At 35.9% G+C, this 22,278-nt stretch overlaps 1 protein-coding gene across 1 annotated transcript in view; it reads left to right on the forward strand.

Moving 5' to 3' along the window:
• The first annotated feature begins 214 nt into the window (after positions 1–214).
• MUC5AC (mucin 5AC, oligomeric mucus/gel-forming) overlaps positions 215–22,278 on the forward strand; it is a 94,119-nt gene continuing 72,055 nt past the window's right edge. Inside the window, exons 1-8 of the mRNA XM_087950839.1 lie at positions 215–317; positions 3,682–3,855; positions 8,490–8,561; positions 9,151–9,412; positions 9,598–9,712; positions 15,563–15,653; positions 17,887–17,993; positions 18,239–18,455. Of these exons, the coding sequence (XP_087806965.1) occupies positions 221–317; positions 3,682–3,855; positions 8,490–8,561; positions 9,151–9,412; positions 9,598–9,712; positions 15,563–15,653; positions 17,887–17,993; positions 18,239–18,455 (1,135 nt within the window). The 5' untranslated portion in view covers positions 215–220. The remainder of the gene's footprint in view (positions 318–3,681; positions 3,856–8,489; positions 8,562–9,150; positions 9,413–9,597; positions 9,713–15,562; positions 15,654–17,886; positions 17,994–18,238; positions 18,456–22,278) is intronic.

Genomic DNA, 22,278 nt, shown 5'->3' on the forward strand with positions numbered 1-22,278 from the left:
CTTTGCTTCCCATTTCATCTGAGTTTCTTCAATGGCCATAGCAACTCTGAATAAAGTAAAACAGCATCATCTCACAATCTGTGCACCTGCTAAAAGGTTCTGAAACTCCACCTCTCTTAGAGCTTGTGAAACTATCTGGGAACTCAGCCAGAGTCCACACGCCTGCTATATAAGAGGCATCAAAAGACAAGTGGCTTCTCAGAAGACCGTCATATGGTACATGCTGCCAAACTCCCCAGGCAGGATGGGGATAGGCAGAGGGACCCGAATACCACTATGGATACCTATACTAATGATCATCTTAAGCCATCAGAAAGGTAGGAAACTTTAAGAGAAGTTCATTTCCTATCATTTGAAAGACATTCAGCAAATGCCTGGCTTATTGAAGGGCTGATAATTTTACACTGTTTTCTTTGCTTTGCCTCATTAAATGTTATCAGGACTTGAAAAACACTTGCTTGAGTTCGCCTATCAATCACCAATATTCCAGCTTTTATGGAAAAATTGAGCAGTGTTTTGATGGATAAAAATGATAAAAAAGAGAAGAAAAGCCAGTGGTTAATGGAGCCGATGCAATATGAAGCATAGAAAATTAATTCTCTCTTTCATGTACATTTTTTTCCTGCAAGAATAAATACAGTTTATCATATGTGAATCTGGAAAGTTACAAACTTGAGAAGGTTGATAAGGCAAATAAAAACACTGCATTGTTCAGGTAGCTTGTAATAAGATTGTTAAGCTCTTGAAGCCTATTGCAAAGTTCATGCTATTTTTGATGAATTAGAAATCCAGCATTGAATTAATTGCATTTAAAATCATCAGCCATTCAAGGAATGTGAACTTTATGGCCTCCTGGGATTGTGTACTGTCCTGTAATTTATCAGTCATTTTTGAAATAAGGAACAGACCTTTATTTCATATGATCTACAGCGACAAGGTACTCTGAAAAGATTATGTTCTGGATGTTATTCTAAGCATCTAAGTTCATTTCCTAGAGAAAGTTGGGATGGAAATTATGAGGGTCAAAACTGTTCAAAACACAACATGTAAAAAATGGATTGACCAGAAATACTTATCTTTAGCAATATCTCTTTACATTATCTTCTTGGGAAAATACTATCCATTTTTCTTCCATCCATTTCATACTTGAAATAAGTGTAGCTCTCTTTTGAAACTTCAGGGGCTTTGATTGTACAAATAATTGTGATTAATAATACCTTACAACATACAGGGTTGCTTATGTAGGCTACATGGAATGTGCCATTCTGATACCTTAGCAGATCTGCCTGAATTAAGATTCCATTTCCTTCTTTTGTCCATGTGTTCTGGTCAAGTAGGATTAAGATCAGTACAGTTATTGCAAAACACATTTACACAGTTTCTACTCAAGGTTCTTGTAGTAAGATGTTAAGAAGTTTTCTAAGAGGTATAAAAGAAGAAAATGCCATAAAGTTCATATTTTAATATATTTCTGGTTTCAGCATAAAATTCAGGATTCTTTGTGATAACATTGAATTTGATTAAGGTCAAAGAATTTTGATTTGTTGGACTTAGATGGAATGAAGTTGTTTAGAATCTGTCAAAGTCTGATATTATTCATTTTGGATGGTAACTAATATGTTCGTGAGAATATAAGTGTAAGGCTCAAGAGCGGTAAAAAGATAAAATCTGTTTTAGGTTCTTCTCTTCCTCCTTTCTTCATTATTGTCATCATCATCATCATCATCATCATCACCACTACCACTATTCTCCTCTTCCTCCTCATTGTTCTAGTGTAGCATTTCAACAAGGAAAGACAGGAATATCATGCCATTCTATATAAATTAACAACACACTGTAGACATATATGCATATCCATTGTAGTCTATTAATAAAATATATAAAATAACTTAAATTATAAGTTATTTTGTATTAACAATAGACTTAAAGAAAACTAATAATGTAAATGTGTATGAATCACTTTGTGTGTATGCACAAACACACACACACATACACACACATATATATTCTCTACAGTTCTGGCTATTTATAAGAAAGGAATATAAAAGGTGACTCATACTAGTAAACTTCTAAATGCTTTTTAGAAAGAAGTTCAAGAAAATGTTTCTCCTTTTTCTTGTACTAGAAAAGGAATACTCAATGAAGTACAGACATGGCAATTGAAGAGAGACTAAGGAAAGTATTTCACAACCTGGCACACAATTATGGAACATGATGTTACAAGCCGAAAGAATTGTCATTGCCTTAAAATAGTGTAGATTTCCATGTTCAGAGGCACCACAAATTAAATTTCTATTTGTAGGATGAAAACAGAGGAAAGGGGTCCATTAACCCTGTGCTACTTAGATACTTTCTAGAAGCATCTTGCTGAGCATAACTGGAAAGTGGATGCTAGACTAAAACTTATAACTAGTGTGGCTCAAGTTTTGATACAATTGAGTTCTAGAAGGAGACAAGCAGGCTTCATCTCTCAAAACTTACTTTGATAACATTTTTAGATGTTCTACATATTAGCAAGTTATTCCAGTGACTATAATTACTATGACCAGGTTCATGAGGCAAAAGGAAAACGAAACAACTTACTTTGAAATATGTTGCATTTAGGGCCAATAATGCCAAGAGGGATGGCAAAAATATGTAACAAGACACTTGGTAGATTGTTTCCAGACTTATTTATAGACTAGAAAAACCGAAAGCAATAGTATTTTAGTGAGTTTTGACTGATGGAAATTCCCCTGATTTTAAAGAAACGTATAAATGTGTGTGTGTGTGTTATGTGTATGCGTGTGTGTATATGGAAATGCATGCACATCCACAACAGAGTTGCACAGACAGATTTGTCAAGAGAGAGAGAGGGAGGGAGGGAGAAGGAGAGAGGGAGGGAGACACAGAGTGGGAGAGGGAGAGAAGGAGAGAGACAGACTTCAAATTGGAAGAATTACAAATTGTCATACTTGTATAATAAGTACTTGTATAATATCAAATCAAATTGATCTGCTGCTGCTAGAATGTTCATTGTATTTTGTATACCTAGTGAAAGTATAGGGCTTTCAGAATAATGAGGCCACAACATTCAAATACTTCACAGAACATTTCTCTGGAATGCCTTCCTTTCTTGCTTTTAGACAGCAAGCTAAAGAGCCATTTTATAGCTGTGTTTTTGAAAGAGAAATGAACTATCAATAAAGGAGAATATTTGTAGTTTAGGGGTAAAATGAGGGGTCCTTGGTACTAATGATGTCAACTAGTTTGGATCATGAAACGTCTGCAAGAAAACAGCCAAGCTCAGAGACCACCAGAAAGCACTCAGAAGTGAACTAATTATAACCTCAGGCACTTGTTTTTCTATCCTGAATTCTATATTTCATTGAATATTTTAAACTGCTTTAAATGCTGGGTGATGAACAGAGAAAATAAAACATCTCAGAGAATAAATAAAACACTAGAATAGGGATGTCAAATTTGTGGCCCATGGGCTGGATGCATCACAGGCTAGCCCCGCTCCCGCCCAGTTTAACAAAGTGGGGGGAAAGGCCCAATACATCACGTAAAGCTGCTGTGATGACACAAGTTTGACATCCCTGCATTAGAAGGACAATAATATTTTGCAGAATTGTTGCAGGTGAATTTTTCATGAAGTCCATGACCATTAATGCGTTGCTTTTCTAATTATTGTGGCAGTACATGCCCAGTTTGGATATCAGCAATCCCAGTATGAGGACCAGCAATCCCAGTATGAGGACCAGAAATCCCAATATGTGGATCAGCAATCCCAGTTTGAAGATCAGCAGTCCCAATATGTGGACCAACAACCCTTCCATCCTGAGGAACAGCAAGTGCAGCAGACACATGACTGTAAGTATCTGTAACATTATGTAGGGCAGAACAAAAAGGTGAAAACTAAGACTGCATGGCCCCACGTTGCTATTGATCTTTCAGAAAGAGAAGCAGATTTTGCAGATTGATATCTTTGGTTGAGCAAAAAGATGTAGACATTGAAAGCCATTGAACAGCAATATGATTAAAGGAGCAGCCTGAATAAAGCATGGTTAAGACCTGGAAACAAAAACATATGAAGAACTGTTGCGGGAATTGGGTATGGCTAGTCTGGAGAAAAGAAGGACTAGGGGTGACATGATCTCAGTATTCCAGTAGTTGAGGGACTGGCACGAAGAAGTGTGGGGGAGGTCATCTTATATTCCAAAGCCCCAGAAGGCAAGACAAGAAACAATGGGCAGAAACTAATCAAGGAGAGAAGCAACCTAGAACTAAGGAGAAATTTCCTAACAGTGAGAATAATTTTAATAACAGAATTAACTAGTGGAACAGCTTGCCTTCAGAAGTTGTGGGTGCTTCGTCACTGTTTTTAAGAAAAGACTGGACAGCCACCTGTCTGAAATGGTATAGGGTCTCCTGTTTGAGCAGGGGGTTGGACTAGAAGACCTCCAAGGTCCCTTCCATCCCTATTCTGATTAAACACAGAGGAGAGAGAGGAAAAGAGCTGTCAGACTAACGGTGAGGCATACCATTTCAAATCACTCTTCTCTTTACACAGTGGATCTATTTTCTCAAAGCGTTTCAGAGATGAGGAACTAGTAGAGCCAGTAAGATCCAACTCCTTGCCAAAACAGGCCATTCATAATTACACAGATGGTCATCCAAACTTCATCATTGGCACTTGTGCCACCAGGAAGTTATTTTTAAATTAAAATTTCCTAACATATAACATTCACCATCTTCCGTCTCTCCTTTTCTCATTCTGTAATGTGAACTCATTGTTTTGAGCCCAACAACAACAACTACATTTGCTTCATCACCTACGCATAATCGCCCTTCAGATATGAAAATGGTGATCATATCACCTGTTAATCATCTTTCCCTCAGGCCTATTGGAAGTGGAGTGGAACAGGAATGTGGGCATTATCCCAAGGTATAAGAAGGCAAGAACTTGCAGACTCTATTAGAGCTAGGCATTGTTTGAGCTTAGCTGGGTAGAAGAATCATAAACACATGAACCTGACATCTAGTTGCTCTCTCATAGTAAGGCTTTGATGTCTTTAAAGTGAGATAATAGAAAGAAGGACTAAGTGGCAAGAGCTTTTGCAGGCAACAGCTTTTTTCATTATCGTTCCACATACACATAAAATATATTATACAACTAATAGATTGAGAAACAGTTTCTTTTCCAAGGCAGTAATTGTCTTGCATCAAATAGTGCATTTGTGATTTAGTCCTATTATTATTATTATTATTATTATTGTTATTATTATTGTTATTGTTATTGTTATTATTATTATTATTATTATTATTATAATTTTTAAAACTGTGTAGTGTGGTTGTGATGTGGTGTTTGGGGCACTGTGCTGGAGTAGCTTTCAAATTTCATTGTATTCGTGGAATGCAATGACAATACTTTCTATTCTATTCTATTCTATTCTATTCTATTCTATGACATTACCAGGCTCAAAATATCACTGAGAAAAAGCTTACAGCCAGAAAAAGCTTCTCTTTGTTGGGGAGAGAATATTTGGGGATATGCTTGCAAAGCCAGTCAACCAATCCTGTATTCTTACTTCTCTCACTGGTCCTTTTAATTGTCTTTGTGATTGGCAGCAGTCCAGCACACTAAAATCAAAATTAACTGTTCACCTGCCTTCAAAGTTTTCTTCATGCAAAAATTGCACATCCTGCAGCTGTTCTTTCCATTTAAAATAAAAGTGGAATCTTCCCAATGAGAGTTTGGGTAGCTAGGAGAAACAGGGGAAAAATATGTTTTTTTAAGATGGGGCATTGCAAATAAAATTATGTCTACAATGAAGTATTGTTCATTTTCATCAGCTAAGCAGCATACTTACAAACTACACAAGTATTTAATCTAAAACTGTATTTGAATAATGTTCTTAAACAAATATATTCTGTGTATGTGTGGATATGTAAGCAATACACCCATGATAGTAAGTAGTTTACACCCATGATAGTATGTAGTTTAAAATTAATTAGCCTTTTGATCTTTGTCATTACGTCCCTTCCAATTTAGAAAAGGACAATTTTCAAGTCTATATCTCTTTGGTATAGTAAGAAAAGTTTGGCTAGAACTGTTACAGAATCATTAAAGTTGAAGAAATTAAAATAAGAATGGGGTATATGGTATAATATAATGGTGTTGCTAAAATACAACATTTAAGATATGCCTTTACCTGGGAAATAGATAGGGGTTTTTTTTGGTTCAGTTCTAGATTTTGATCATTATTATCCACAAATCTAAATCTAATTTTCCATTTTTTTCACATGTATTATAAAAAGAAACATCAAGGTGGCCCTTAAAGTAGTTTAAGACATGCATTTCATTCAATTCACTTTCTATACAAGGTTGAAATCAATCCAACCCAAATTCTCCATTAAATCATTAAATCGTTCAACCATAAAGAAAACTATATTGCCACAGTCACGTGTTGCCAAATAGTAAGGACTAGTTCTTCAGTTATATAGATAAGTGGCAAACAGGAGTTGCTCTGCAAATGGAAAGGTGGAGAAATTTTGCAATGATTCTTGTGTTAAAGAGATTAGGCTGTGATGAAAAACAAATTTGGGATTGTAACTGTTTATTGGCAAGCAGCCATACTTAACAGCTTTTGATGGATTAAGACCACAGTGATGAAAAAATAATAATAGAAAATGCTTGGAGCAGTGTTTATGCTATGGGCCTGACCAGAATTTTCAGTTATCAGTTTCTTTCTGTATTTCTGAGAGAGAGAAAATATTTTATGTGAAAAAAATGGTGACAATTTTAGTCTCAATATTTCTTTTTTTTTTTGTCAACTTCTTCTCTCAAAATGACTGGAAACCTTTTGGTACCATAAAGGCCTAGGAATTACAAAAAAATGACTGGGAACCTTTTGGTACCATAAAGGCCTAGGAATTACAAAAAACATTCATGACAAGATTCTTTGGTTGAGCAGCCCTGTATTTGAGGGACCAGGACTCCTTTCCTCATTCAGCAAGTCACTATTTCAGTAGTGATTTAAGTTCTTGGTTCAAGCTTGTCAACAAAGATATTCTTTAAAAAAAACATTTTATTAGAATTTTGGAATACAATAGAAGTATAAAAAACAGGAAATAGAAAAAAGGAAGAAAAGTGACAAAAGAAAAGAAAACGGAATTTGGGTTTCTGCCTTTCTTTCTGTTGTGTAATTGCCATCTGCACAAAGAAATATTCTTTAAAGATAATTACATTTTGCCAACAATTGAAATACTGTTCCACACTACCCATTTATAAAGAAATTTAAGTGCAGAAAGGGATTCATTATGGAAATAAAATGTTTGCTACCATGGCTACTTTTATATAGGACATCACTTTCAGAATTAAGCTTAATTATATGAAGACAAATTCCCATAATTTTAGCACTGATTAATGATTTCATATGGTAACATTGCAGTTACAATATGAAACATTACAGAAATGTATTTGAATGATATATTACTATTTTCTCTATTTTTTAATCTGAAAACTTTGTTTCATATTAGTTATATGCATTCAACAAAGATCCCACTAAATTAAGAATAACTTATATTATTACCAGGAAATTCAGAAAGTTTTGAATTGCCAAATTTATTTGCTTATTTATTTAAAATAAATAAATGCTGCCCATTTAGAGACAACTCTGAGTAGCTTACAAGCATAAAAAATGTGTAAACATTAAAATGATAGACACTAAACAACAATAACAGTAACAACAATAAAAATAGGGAGGAGGGAAGCATGAAATACCTCAGGGACAGTTAGATCTATAGCCACCTTCAGAGTGGTACATTCCTTTTGGGGCCCCAGGCCAAGTTGCAGAGCCAGGTCTTCAGGCCTTTGTGGAAGGTCAGGAGGGTGGGTGTATATCTCACCTTGGAAGGTATGATGCTCCAAAAGGTAGGAGCCATGGCAGAAAAGGCTCTTCTCCTGGACATCTGGACTTCAATTTGATGAAGAAACTATTGTTATTCCTTTAACTATTCCTGCACTCTAAGAATTGCACTGTATTCTTTAGAACTCCAGCTGAGAATATTCCAATTACTCAGCTAATCAAAGAATGAAAGATCTGCCAAAATAAATATTAAATATTTATAAATATTAGAGTTACCTTGAACTGCAAGATAGGCAACAAATAAATTTGATCATAAAAAGATAAAGGTTAAGGTTACTAGTCATTTCCTCACACATATGTACTAGTCATTTCTGACTCTAGGGGTATATATATATATATATATATATATATATATATATATATATATATATATATATATATATATATATATATATATATATATTAGAGAGAGAGAGAGAGAGAGAAGAGAGAGATCATAACAGAAAGAAATAAAATAATTGTATGCTGAATTTAGAGAGAGAAATATCACTAGACAATGTAATCATTACTGAGGTTTAGAAATACTTTGTGGCATTGCAAATATGTTTGGTCTATAATAGAATTCTTTTCTTTCAGATTTTACCACATTAGCGCCCTCAAGTCCTGTGAGCATGATCCCTGCATTGAGAACAACAATGGTTATCAAGTGTAAGTTGGTCAAAGATAATATTTTTATATTGTAAAAATAGTTTTAGATTGCTTGCTCTTATATGAATTGTTGAGTTTGGTTCTAGTCACATAAGTGATGTGAGCTCAGAGTGAAAATAGAAGACTTTATGAAGAATAGAGCAATCAAAAAGAAGGGTGGAAAGGAAGGAAACTCAATGGCAAATAGCAACGAATAATCACACTGAAATGTTGCCATACTTCATGTGAATGATTGAGGCAATGTACTCTACAAAAGACAGCCATTTGGTGTCATGGTTAAGGATTCAGGCTAGAAACCAGAAGGCTATGAGTTCTAGTCTCACCTTAGGAACAAACCTTTGAGCCAGTCACTTTTTGTCAGCCCTAGGAAGAAGGCAATAGCAAACCACTTCCAAAAAACCCTTTCCAAGAAAAATGCAGTGATTTGTCTAGGCAGTCTCAAGTAATTGGTCATGATTGAAAGAGTGGAACAAACCTCTTAGAGGAATGGATGAGAAAATAAATGGGTGGATGAGGGGATGGGTTGACTGAGGTGGCTAAAGAAGGTAGTTTTGAACAAAAAGTTTTACATATTATTTTGAATCCACAGCTGGAAACTCAGCTCATAATCACAGAGTGTGTAGCACTTGGGGCAATTTCCACTTCAAGACCTTTGATGGAGATATCTATCAGTTTCCTGGACTCTGCAATTATGTCTTTGCATCCCACTGCAAATCCTCTTATGAAGACTTCAATGTGCAAATAAGACACTTGGTGATTAAGAATGTTACCGTTATAAGCCATGTGGTTTTAAAACTTGATGGAGTAGCTGTTGAACTGACCACAAATTCCATTATTGTGAATGGAGATCCGTAAGTTTCATTATTTAAACAAATATATTTTTGTTATTTGAACGCCACACATTCCAGTCACATCAGGGCAAGGAGGAAGAGTGTCATTTCATATATCATTCGTATTCCACTTTAACATTTGTAAATGAGAAGTTTCCTGTAAGGGAATTTCTCTCACTTTCAGTTGCAATGTGCTTTATTTCTAGGGTTCAGTTGCCTTACAGCCACTTAGGAATTCTGATGGAGAGAATCTCAGATTATCTTAAGATCCAAGGGAAATCAGGAATCACCCTGATCTGGAATCATGGGGACAGCCTTTTGGTAAGAACCTATTCTAGATATGGCAAGGAATTCCTATTATGGTTTTGGAAAAGACTTGTGGATCTTTGCTTACACAAATACATTATGTCTGTCTTTCTATCCACATATCTATATATCCATCCAACTATCTATCTATCTATCTATCTATCATCTATCTATCTATCTATCTATCTATCTATCTCTAAAAATATTGTATATACCAGTGATGGCTAATCTTTTCCAAATTGTGTGCCAAAAGTGCACGTGCATGCCTGCATCCATGATGCAATACATGTGTGACTCTCTCCGCCCCCCTGTGCATGTGCATGCGACCCCCTGCAGGTGCACTATACACCTCTGCACATGCACGCATGATCCCTCCTGCATCACATGCCTCCATGCATGTGCATGCAACACCCCTCCCGCATGGTGCATGCCTCTGCGCATGCATGGCAGATAGCTGACAATCAGCTGACTGGTGAGGGTGCATGCATGCGCAGTGGGGCTCCTTCGGGTGACCTCTCGCGTGCCGGCAGAAGTGGCTCTGAGTGCCTCTTCCAGTATGCATGCCATAGGTTCACCATCATGGGTATATACAGTGTGTGTGAGAGAGTGTTATTCAGGGGTGGGATTCAAATTTTTTAACAATTGGTTCTGTGTGCGTGGCTTAGTGGTCATGTTATTGGCTGGGTGTGGCCAACTCAATATCACTCACATCGAGGCACGCATCTCCTCACCTGGTCTCTCATGACTGTGGGGATGCTTCAACAGTCGTAAGTGTGAAAAATGGTCATAAGTCATTTTTTTCAGTGCCATTGTAACTTTGAATGGTCACTCCACACAAGCAAAGTACCAGCAAAGGAATCTTCCTGAGACAGGAAGTCTAGTTCTGCCAAGAATGTAATAAGGGTTAACTGAGAGGCAGTTTCTGTAAGCAACACCAGAATGTTTCCTTCCTGCCTTCCTTACAGGATTAGGCCAGTAATTTCTTCTAACAACCAGTTCCCCAAGCTGCTTAGAACGTTAACAACCAGTTCTAGCGAGTAGGTGTGAACTGGTAGAATCCCACCCCTGGTGGTATTTCTATGTTATGTATTAGAAAACTATAGACAAAAAAAAGTGTCTGTGGATGTTATTTTGCAATTAAACGTTCTTGACATGATGGATAAGAATAATAAGTTATTAAATTTATATACTGTTTAGGAGTTGCCTCCACAAACAGCTGTATCTTCCCAAATGTTTCTCAAGAAGTACTGATTTTTGCAATTGGCTTTGATACCCTGATTTGATTGTATATAAATCTAGTCCAATATAAGTGATCTATACATATTGATTGCTTCCTTATTTAATTGATGTTCTTAATTGCATGTCTGTTCTTGAAAATATCTTTGCTTGCACAATTAGATACTGAAAATATAGCTATGAGGCTAAGGACTATCAGATCTAAGTTTTAAAAATCTGGATGATCACTCGATGTAAGCAAAAACAGAAAGGTTTTCCACATCTCACTGATGTCATTTAGTCAAATTTTGCAGCCCAAAACTAGCAGCCTTAATGGTACAGCATTTAAATAAAGCTGTCTTTTAATGAAATGTAGGGAGAATACTAATTAATGTGGCATTCTTTATTGTGGAAGTTTTTATTTTTTATTTCTTTCAGAATTAAAGAGTAATCCATTAACTCAAGGGTCTCTGTAACCAATTTACTGGTTTTGCTCTCACCACAAAATATTTTCCTAATTTAGAAACAAGCGTCTGTCTTGGTGTTTGTTTTTTTAAATGGGCACAGTGGTTATATGACTAGAATGGAATATGAAGAACATACAGAATTGCTCAGCAACCTAGGACTTTTGGTTTGAGCCTCTTTGCGGACAGACCGAAACCGCGATCATGCGCGGTTTCGATCCGTGCTAGCTGCTGGAGCGCCCCGAGCTGGCTGGCTTCGGGGCTAAGCCACCCCGTAGAGGTTGTGAAGAGGGGGGAGACTGCCAGCAGGGTTGAGGAGAGCCGCATCTCTCCTCCTCAGCTGGCCATTACTCCCTTTCCCGAAGGCGGTTGCAGCGGTGGTCAGAAATGGCCACCTCAAAGAAGAACTCGACCGGAAAAGAATGTGCAGGAGGAAGATAAGAAGAGAAAGTTTTGGCTGACTGGGTTAAATTGCAAAAGCAACAACTAAGGTACCCTGGAATTTAAACTAAAAAGAAAAGTAACATTGTTCTCAAAGAAGACTTTGAAGCAGTGAAGGAAAGTGAAAAGGGAAAGGATTTGGGGTATTTTTGTTCTCTCCCTTTGCCTATACTGACAGCTAAGAGATTTAAATAAGAAATTGGAAAATAAAATCCACTTTGACATCAATAGGCATTTAAGCTGAAAATAAAATGTCAATAAAGATTTCTGGATACTTAAAAGTTTTTAAAAGCAGGAAAGGAGAGAAAAAGAATAAAAAGGCAGGATTTGGAAAAAAAAGGGAGGAGACTGCCTGGAATTAAAAGGAATTTACAGCAAAATTTCAACAAGACTTCTAAAAGATACATCCAAACTGAAACTTGGCAACAGAATAGTAGAACCCCAGGAAGAGAAATGGTAAAAAGAAGTATGAAGAAACAGCTTGGGAGTATTTGGATTATTTGTTGATTTCTGGATTTTTGGTTATTGCATTTGAATGACTAAAATCAATCAGGTGGTTGTTTAAAAGTGTTTAAAATGGCACTACATTTAGATGAACTGAAAATGGAACTTAAAAAGTACAAAGAAGATGCACAAGAAGGGAGAGGTTCTTTTGGCTTTGTATTTCAATTCTTAGAAATGGAGATCTGGAACTATGAGAAACAACAAGAAATGCCTGCAGAACAAGAAGACTGGGACAAAGAAGAAGCCATATTGAATGAACAAGTAATTTTATGTGGGGAAAAGAAAGGAAAGGGGGGAAAGAGAATGAAAAGTTTAAGATTTGAAAAAGCAACCAAGAAAAGGAAGCATAGTTTGAAAAATAAGTATAATATTAGAAAGCAACAGAAGAGGGGAATACAGAAGAGAGAATTAGAAGTAGAGAGACAAGGGGGTAAAAAGGGGAAGGAGAAGAAGAGAGGGAAGAAGGAAAGGAAAAGAAGTTATAAAGGACAGAAACAAGATATGGAGAAACAGGGCCTATTTAGAGATAATGGGTGAAAATTTAATTGAAAAAGGGATTCTACAAAGGTACATAAGATAGTATTGTTATATTAGAAATAGAAATAATTTTAGAAAATATGAAACAATGTATGATTAAAATGATGGATAAAATAGTTATTGTAATCTAGTGAAATGTTTGTTAATAAATAAATGAAATAAAATGAATGAGAGAATTGAATTAGGAAAGGATGGGAGCATTTTAATTATTTAATGCTTTAAAAAAAATCAAAAAATCAATTACGGAAAGCTTATAAGTGTTCCCAAGGAAGTATGATATTTAATTGAAAAGAAATGTTAAAGATGTTAAGACTTTAATGAATATTAATGATAGAACTGAATTGGAATGGAATGAGTGTTTTAATCATATATATTTAGAATCACTTTTTAAAAATATAGTGTGTATTTTAAGAATGTACCAAGCAGAATTTGATTGGAAGATATGTATTATATTGAATGTTATAACCTCAAGGTATATATTGAAGCTTAAATAAGAGTTGAATGGATAAAATCAAAAGATATAAAGGTGTCATACTCCAATTAGTAATTACAGGAGAAAATCTGTTAAATGAGAAAAGAAAATATGAAATTGAAACAGGACAGACAAAAGTATAAATATAATGATTTGAATTAAGATGAGATAATTAAAATAAAATTGAGAAAATTAAGAGAGGAGAAAAACTATGTAGAAAATGTAAAACAATAATAAGATATGGAATAGAACATAAAAGTGAGCATGAAATTGAGTTTGTGTCTGTATAAAGAAGTGTAACCCGGGACCATGCTATTTTCGAAAAAAGATGTTTTATTTATATTATGGTTTTTTTTTGTGAAAACCTAAATAAAATTTTCAAAAAAAAAAAAAAGAATTGCTCAGCAACCTCATTAACGTTTAAGCAAAGAATCAAATGAATTTTGACTCCTGATCTTGAGCATCAGAACCTTTCTCCTCTCTCAGGAGGAGAAAATACTAGCAAATGCCATTGTTCTCATGATGATTTGGAAGGTCTCCTCTCTTCAGATGACATAACTCAGTGAAGAGCCTTCCAAACCATCACAAGAATGGGCCCTGCATGAAGGATGGAATGAAGTGACAGAAAGACTCCCATAAAGGATGGAGCACCACAATGGGTGTGGTGGGGCAGAGAGAGGATTTTCAGATGCTGGTGGGTGCCTCCCAAGGCCTCCTCCAGTTTCCAAGGCACCCCATGCACAGTTGCTTAATGACTGCAACAGGTAGATCTTGGATTGCAGCCACTTGAGCAAGATGGTCATGTGGCTGGCTTAGTAATGACTGTAATGACCAAGTTTAAACTTAGCTGCCATGGTTAGTAGAGGACTACCTTCAGTCTCATTCCATTTATTTCTTATCCCTTTTCTTGTTGATTCTTCAGCACTTGTCTCACTTGATTTGGTGTCTGACAATATTCAGACATGTTGATAAATTTAGTTTATGCCCCGATGAATGAGGCACAGCAACATTGAGGGCTGTCCTTTCTCTTCTATTCTGGGATGACTTCAAGGAAATGTTTGGGAAGGTTTGTTTCATTTTAAGTACATAATCTGAGGGTCCTCCTGGATTCAAGATTCCTGCTTGAGGAGCAGGTAGCAATCATTGCAAAGAGGCCTTTGCTCAACTTTCTGTTATGTACCAGTTGCATCCCTTCCCTAATTTCAAGAAGAGATTGGACTCCCATCTGTCAGAAATGGTGTATGGTCTCCTGCTTGGGCAGGAGGTTGGACTAAATGATCTATAAGGTCCCTCTGATTATCTGTATCTGAGAAGCATTTATTTCTGTCACTCATGCCCTGGTAATCCCCTGTATGGACTACTGCAATGTCCTCTACATGTGGCTATCCTTGAAAAGTGTTCAGAAGCTGTAGCTGGTGAAGAATGAGGTGGCATGTGCAGTTCTGGCTGTCCCTAGGAGTTGCACATGTGACACCTCAGTTATGTGAGCTGCTTGTTTGCTTCTGAGTCCGATTCAAGGTATTGATTATTACCTTTAAAGCCCTTCAGAGCATGGGATCATCTTGTCTCAATTACTTTGATTCAGCCAATCTGGCTAGGTAGGGGAGATATGTTGTGATCCCTGGCATAGGGTTCAAGATTGAACCCCCTATCTTTTATTACAGTTTTACCTTTGTTTTAATACTGTTTTTAAACTTTGCTTATGATGAAAAGCAAGTCTCTTTGACTGTAATGGATTTTATTTGTAAACCATCCAGAGTCACTCAGGTGAGATGGGCAGTATATTTAATTAATTTGATTAATAAATTGAAGAAGTTTGATGTTAACCAAAATACTAATGGCTTATGAAGTACGCCTGCTAAAATAAGTCATAATTAATATTAAATACCACTTATTGCTCAAAGAGACATCAGAACAAAACCTTTCTATCTTCAGTTTTAATTGTACCATAGGAAAAGGGTGCAATGGCCTGTTTATTTTGTACAACACCATGATTTAACATGACAGTAAAAGGCAACAGTTGGATGTAATGGGAATTCAAAAATAAGAAAAAAAACCAGAAATCCACTATCGGATCTTAAAGCTAATCCAAATGAACTTCATTTTAATCTCTACACATACTCATCTCTACACCTGTTTACCAATGTTGTACATAGCCTGTTGTCATCTCTTAATTTTCATTCTTAAAACTCTAGATCTTCACTATAGTTACATTATTTTGTCTTGTTTTAGTTGGAACTAAATGAAAAATATGCTAATCAAACTTGTGGCCTTTGTGGAGATTTCAATCAAATTGCAACCTACAATGAATTCATTTCCAACAGTAAGTGGCAAAAATAGTAGATTTCTGTTTTTATTGCTTTTGGGGTCACATCTCAATTTATTTCTAGAACAGGATTTATTTTGACAATACCACTGAAAGATAATTGGTTTGACAGCATTAAACTATGCAACTGTATAATGTTATACAAAAGATTAAGATTGTTGAAATAACCACTTCCAAATATGAAAGGATCCTAGGTTTGTTTCTTTATTATTTTCTTTTTCAGAACTAATGTAGAAATTCCATGCACCTTTTAAACCTAGATATCTGTTTTTCACTTCAGCCTGGAAAGAAGGCTGTAAAATTTAATGTGGTCAGCGATGTGCCAGGAAAAGAAAATAATGGGTTGCTCTTGCAAGGAGTTACAGCTCAGATTAATATGTGTTTCTCTACCGCATGCTGGTGGAGAATTCTGGGAATTGGAGTCCACATGTTTTAAAGTTACTGAGAATGAGAAATATTGAGCTAAATTCAAGGACTGGCTGCAATGTTACTTTTTCATCACAGTCATAATTAAAGGTCACCCAATATATGAATTGGGCAGGTTTGTAAAGCAAAAGAAAGCTGAAGCAAGATCATAGTCACAGCCCAGGTTTCACTTAGCTTAATGATTGAATCCTAACTGTAGCTCAGGGGGTCTTCAAACTTGACAGCTTGAAGACTTGTGGACTTCAACTCCCAGGATTCCTCCTCCAGTCATGTTAGCTCAGGAATTCTGGGAGTTGAAGTCCACAAGTCTTAAACTTGCCAAGTTTGAAGACACTTGCATGTAGCTACTAAACAAGTACAACCTGTAATGACAACTTAGAAGAGAATTAATGCATAGGCATAAGATAAAGATTGATGCTTCTCAACAAATAAATGCTCTGTCTTACATATTGGCAAAAAAAATCAGAAAATAAAATACAAGCTGAATAGTCAAGACCTTGTTGATGATCCAAACTCTGTCAAGGACTTTGGAGTACTCATCTCAAAGGATCTAAGTGCTAGAGCCCACTGTAACTACATAGCCAAAAAGGCATTAAGAGCTGTTAACCTAATCCTATGTAGCTTTTTCTCTGGTAATGTCACACTACTAACTAGAGCATACAAAACATTTGCTAGACCAATACTTGAATACAGCTCATCAGTCTGGAACCCACATTACATATCTGATATTAACACAGTTGAGAAAGTCCCAAGAAGAGTTCTCTACTCCTCTACTCATTGCAGAATACCTTATGCCACCAGACTTGAAATTCTACACCTAGAAAACCTAGAACTACACCGCCTTCGGTTCGATCTAAGTATAGTATATAAAATCATACATTGCATGTCCTACCTGTCAATGAATACTTCAGCTTCAACCATAACAATACAAGAGCACACAATAAATACAAACTCATGGTTAACTGCACCAACCTTGATTGCAGAAAATACAACTTCAGCAACAGAGTGGTCAATGTCTGGAATACTGTATCTGACTCTGTGGTTTCTTCCCCAAACCCCAAAAACTTTAACCTTAGACTGTCTACTATTGACCTCACCCCTTTTTTAAGAGGTCTGTAGGAGCGTGCATAAGCACACCAACGTGCCTACCGTCCCTGTCTTATTGTTTCTTTTATTTTTCTTATATGTATCCATGTATTCATAACTATGTTTATACAATACTTATACCTATTATCTTGTAAGCAATTGACAAATCAAATCAAATAAATAAATAAAATAAGTAAATTCAAGAGGACTCATTGGCCGGGGGTGGGGGGTCTGTGAAGAGGAAGCCTTATAAAAACAAGTCAAGATGGCAATAAAAAGGGTAAAGCTTCAGACCTGTAGTTACTGCTACCATCTTGATCAGAGGTCCCCAAACTTGGTAACTTTAAGACTTGTGGACTTCAACTCCCAGAATTCTCCAGCCAGCTGGGAGTTGAAGTCCACAAGTCTTAAAGTTGCCAAGTTTGGAGACCTCTGATCTTGACTGTTCCTGAAACACCACTGCTCAGTGATATTCAAAACTAGGGGACTTTAACTCTTCATAATGGGAAGGAGAGATTGGCCTAATTAACCTCATTGTCTTGGCAAGAACCAGTTTGGTTTCATATCATGAAGACTGATGATCTTTCTTGGACCCCTTTGCCAGATTTATTTCACACAGAGGGAATATAGTAAAGTTGCAGCCTGTGTCTAAACAGGTCTCTCTTTTTTTGTAATCCTGCTTTGTGAACATGCTAAAATGGCCTTCTACTTATTGCAGATGTCCAGCTGACTCCTTTGCAGTTTGGAAACATGCAGAAGATGGACGGACCCACAGAACAATGTGAAGATCCTGTCCCTTTACCTGGAACCCAATGCAGTCAGGCTGTAAGGATTTGTATTTCATTTCATTCTCTATAAGGGAATTTGGCTGCTTCCTCCCCCCTCTTCTTTTTTTTCTTCTTCCCTCTTAAGAGCAAGCAGAAGACAATTAAAACAGTAAAATCTTGAAAATAAAAAAAAAAGAAGCTTGTAAACATTAGCAATGCAGATCAATAATAGTGTAGTAGCTTCCTGTGTTTATACATAATGTCATGTTCATATCTTAGCAACACTAATTTCTTTTTTTCTAGACCACTCTGTGCCAAAATATACTGACTGGTAATGCATTTGAAGCTTGCAATGCATTGGTTGATGTGCGTGTCTACATTGATGCTTGCATACAAGACATATGCCAATGTGATCCATCTGTGACTGAAGTCTGCATCTGTAACACCTTTGCTGAGTACTCCAGGCAATGCTCCCATGCCGGTGGACAACCACTTGAATGGCGAACAGAAGATTTCTGTCGTAAGTATTAGTTCCAAAAGAAAACTGCATTCCTATGGAGAACTCTTTGCAATCAGTGTATAATAGAATCCTAGATAAGGCGGTTAGAGGCCATCAAGATCAATCCTATGCCTAAACAGGAAAATCCAGATCAGTGGTGGGATTCAATTTTTTTTACTACCGGTTCTGTGGGCGTGGTTTGGTGGGCATGGTGTGGCTTGGTGGGTGTGACAGGGGAAGGTTACTGTAAAATCCCCTTTCCCTCCTCACCCCACTAACCTGCTTTCCAGCTTTGTTCTCCTGTGCAGGGCAACAAAAGAAGACCCAGTCGATCAGCTGGGACTCGGGAGGCAGGAAATAGATGGGGGCGGGGCCAGTCAGGGGTGGTATTTGCCAGTTCTCTGAACTACTCAAAATTTTTGCTACCGGTCCTCCAGAACTGGTCAGAACTTGCTGAATACCACCTCTGATCCAGATTCAGTTCAAAGAGATGCAACCTACAACATTCAAATATCACTGAAGCAACTTCAGCTGATTAAGCTAACCAATGGGATATTCAGAGTTTAGTGAGGGTTATATGCAGGAACTCTGCAAAAAATAAAAAATATCTCCAACCAGGATTTAGCTCAGTTTTGAACAGTTCTTATCAGTAAGAAGCTGGTGCTAATGTTTAATATACCTTTTTAAAAAATAACCCATTAGATTCAGCCTTTAAGGTTTGTTTAAAAAAGAAGCCTTTCCTCAGTTTTATATATCTAAAGAGCATTACCATTGGTTTTTAAAACAAACATACACAAACAAAACATAAAAACATCAGGCCATGTTCCATCTATGTACGTACAGTGTGCCGGTTGGTTTACAAATTGTTTTGTGCTTCCATTTCATAGTCTTCAATTACAATTACATTGTATATGATCTCGTATTTTCGATCCAATATTAAATACATTAGCATCATGATTAATCAATCATTTGACTATACTTTTATTCATTCATGCTTTAGGAAATAATCATATTTTACTTAATTTGTTTTGTGACAATTCATATTATCATCCCAAATCTATCCTAAAATCATTTTGTAGATATAATAATGCCAATATTGAAGGAAAAATTTTACAATCTGCCTTTAGTAGGGAAATAGGTCTATAGTTCTTGATTTGTAATGGATCGGCCTCCTCTTTTGGAACAAGTGTAATATAAGCTTCTGACCATGATTTAGGTATCCTCTTTAACATAACTTCATTCATAACTTCTAGCAGTGGAAGATTCAACGATTCTTGTAATGTTTTGTAAAATTCTGCCGGAAGTCCATCTGGGCCTGGTGCCTTTCCATTATTTTGCTTCTTGAGTGCTTCCGTTAACTCCATCATCATTATATTGCTTTCTAACATTGTCTCAATCTCCTTAGGTATCTGGGGTAACTTAGCATTCTGTAGGTACTGTTTAACTCTTTCCTCATCAATATTCTCTTGTGTGTATAGTTTCTCATAATAGTCTCGAATGATTTCCTTCTTCTCTTTACTACCATAGCAAACTTGGCCTTGATCATCAATTAATTGCAATGTTTTCCTTGATTCTTTCTCCTTTCTCAATTTATATGCTAACCATCTACCTGGTTTATTTGCATCTTCAAAGTAATTCTGTTTAGCACCTCTAATTTTCTGTGCTAGTTCTTCTTTTTCTATTAGACCCATTTTATGTTTGATTATATCCATTTTTAACTTAATGTCCTTTTTCTGTGGCATTTTCTGTAGCTCTTTTTCAAGTCCTTTATACTCATCCTCTAATGCCTTAGAGGCTAATCTTTTCATGGTATTTCTTTTCCTTGTATAGTCTATTATCAAGCCTCTAGCATATGCCTTCATTGTATCCCATACATTCTGGATTGATGTATCTTCTTTCTTGTTTTCTCTAAAGAAAAAAGCCAGTTCTTTCTCAATCCACTGTGTGAAGTCTTTTTCCTTTAAAATAGTATTATTTAGCATCCATCTAGATCTTCTTCTTTGTCCTTTCCATTTAATTGTCATTGGATTGTTATCTGCCCAAGTACTTGTTTCAATATTTATTTCTTGAATATTAGTTAACAATTCTGTTGACATCCATATCATATCTATTCTGGACCATGATAAGTGTCTATTTGAGTAGAAGGTATATTGTTTAGTTTTAGCATTTCTTTCTCTCCATGTATCTTTTAAGTTTATTTCATCTACCATATTAAAAAAGGATTTAGGGAGAGTCTTTCTGTTTTGCTTTATTGTTTTCTGTGCTGTATAGTCCAGTTTGTTGTCTACAATTCCATTAAAATCTCCCATCATAACTATATTAGCATAGTCCAGTTCAATTATTTTGATATGTAATTTTTTATAAAATTCTTCTTGTTTGTCATTCAGGGCATAGATTGCAATCAGGAGTGTTTTCGTATTATTATCCATTATTTCCACCATTAGTATTCTTCCGTCGTCATCAGTATAAACCAATTTCACTGGAATGGTCTCTTTAATATATAAAACCACTCCTCTTTTCTTGCATTGTGTCAAGGAGGTAAATATTTTCCCTACTTTTGGCTGTATCAACAATTGTTCATATTGCTTTTTAATATGTACTTCTTGTAGGCAGATTATATCAAATTTTAATTTCTCTAATTTATGGAAAGTTTTCCTTCTTTTAATGGCTGAATTAAGTCCATTTATATTAATTGTAATCAATTTTTTCTCTTCCATGGTTATATTTTATAATTAGGTTTGGCAGCTCTCGTGGATCTTGGTTCACATTGTCCTTTGGCTTCCTCCTTTCCACCTACTGCACCTTCCTCTTTTTTAGTCATCATTTGGCAGTCCTCTTGGAATTCAATTAGTGAAATTTCTTTTTCTGCCTCTTCCTCTTTCCCTCTGAAAAATTCTGTATAAAATGATTCAGCTTTCTCAATTGAATCAATTCTGTATCTCTGTTCTTGCCATGTGAACATTAAACCTTCTGGAATCAACCATCTATAATTCACCTCTTTTTTAAGTAGCAATTTGGTCAAGAATCGGTATTCTCTTCTCATCTCTCTCACTCTTCTGGTTACTTGTTTCAAAACCACAATATCCTTATCTTTATATTTCAATGTTTTCTCTCTTGCCACTTGCAATATTTGCGTTTTAATGGCTTTCTTTGTAAATCTGATGTGAACTTCTCTTGGTAGGCTATTTCTCATTGCGTATCTTGTGAAGACTCATTAAACCTCATCTATTCCATCCATCAACTTCTCTTCAGTTATTTACAAAGCTTCAGCCAATATTTCTATCATTATCTCAGCTAGATTTTGTCCTTTTTCTTCCTCTATGTTTTGGAATCTGAGATAAAATTCTGATCTGTCCATCTCCCATCTCAGCATACCACTTTTATCTTGTTCAACCACAGTTAATCTGGTATCAATGTCTCCAATCTTCTTATCTCTTTGTTTATCTTCTTAAATTTTTAGTAGTCTCTCATCATACTTCATCATCATTTGTTGGATATTCTCGACTTTTTCATCAGTTTTCCCTGTTCTTTGTTCTTTGTTCAATGTTCTCTATTCTCTTTTCAATATTCTCTGATCTTGTTTGAATGTTTTGAATTCCTTGCATAATCATCTGCAGGGTCACTTTTTCTTTTTCTTGTTCTTGTTCTTTCTCTTGCCTTAACATTGTCTGTATTGAACGTTGTCCTCCAGATGGTGGAGAGGAGGAAGTAGAAGTTGAAGAATCAGTAGCTGTAAATTTCCTACTCATTTCAAATAATTCAAAATCTTCAGGTTCTTCTAAACCTTAATCCAATTGTGAAGTAACCAATTGCGATTCCAAATAAAAATAGTAGGGAAAAAGAA

This window comes from Notechis scutatus, chromosome 1 (genome assembly GCF_049901735.1).
Source record: "Notechis scutatus isolate UNSWTSFEM ecotype Mainland chromosome 1, rNotScu1.2, whole genome shotgun sequence".
NCBI lineage: Eukaryota > Metazoa > Chordata > Lepidosauria > Squamata > Elapidae > Notechis > Notechis scutatus.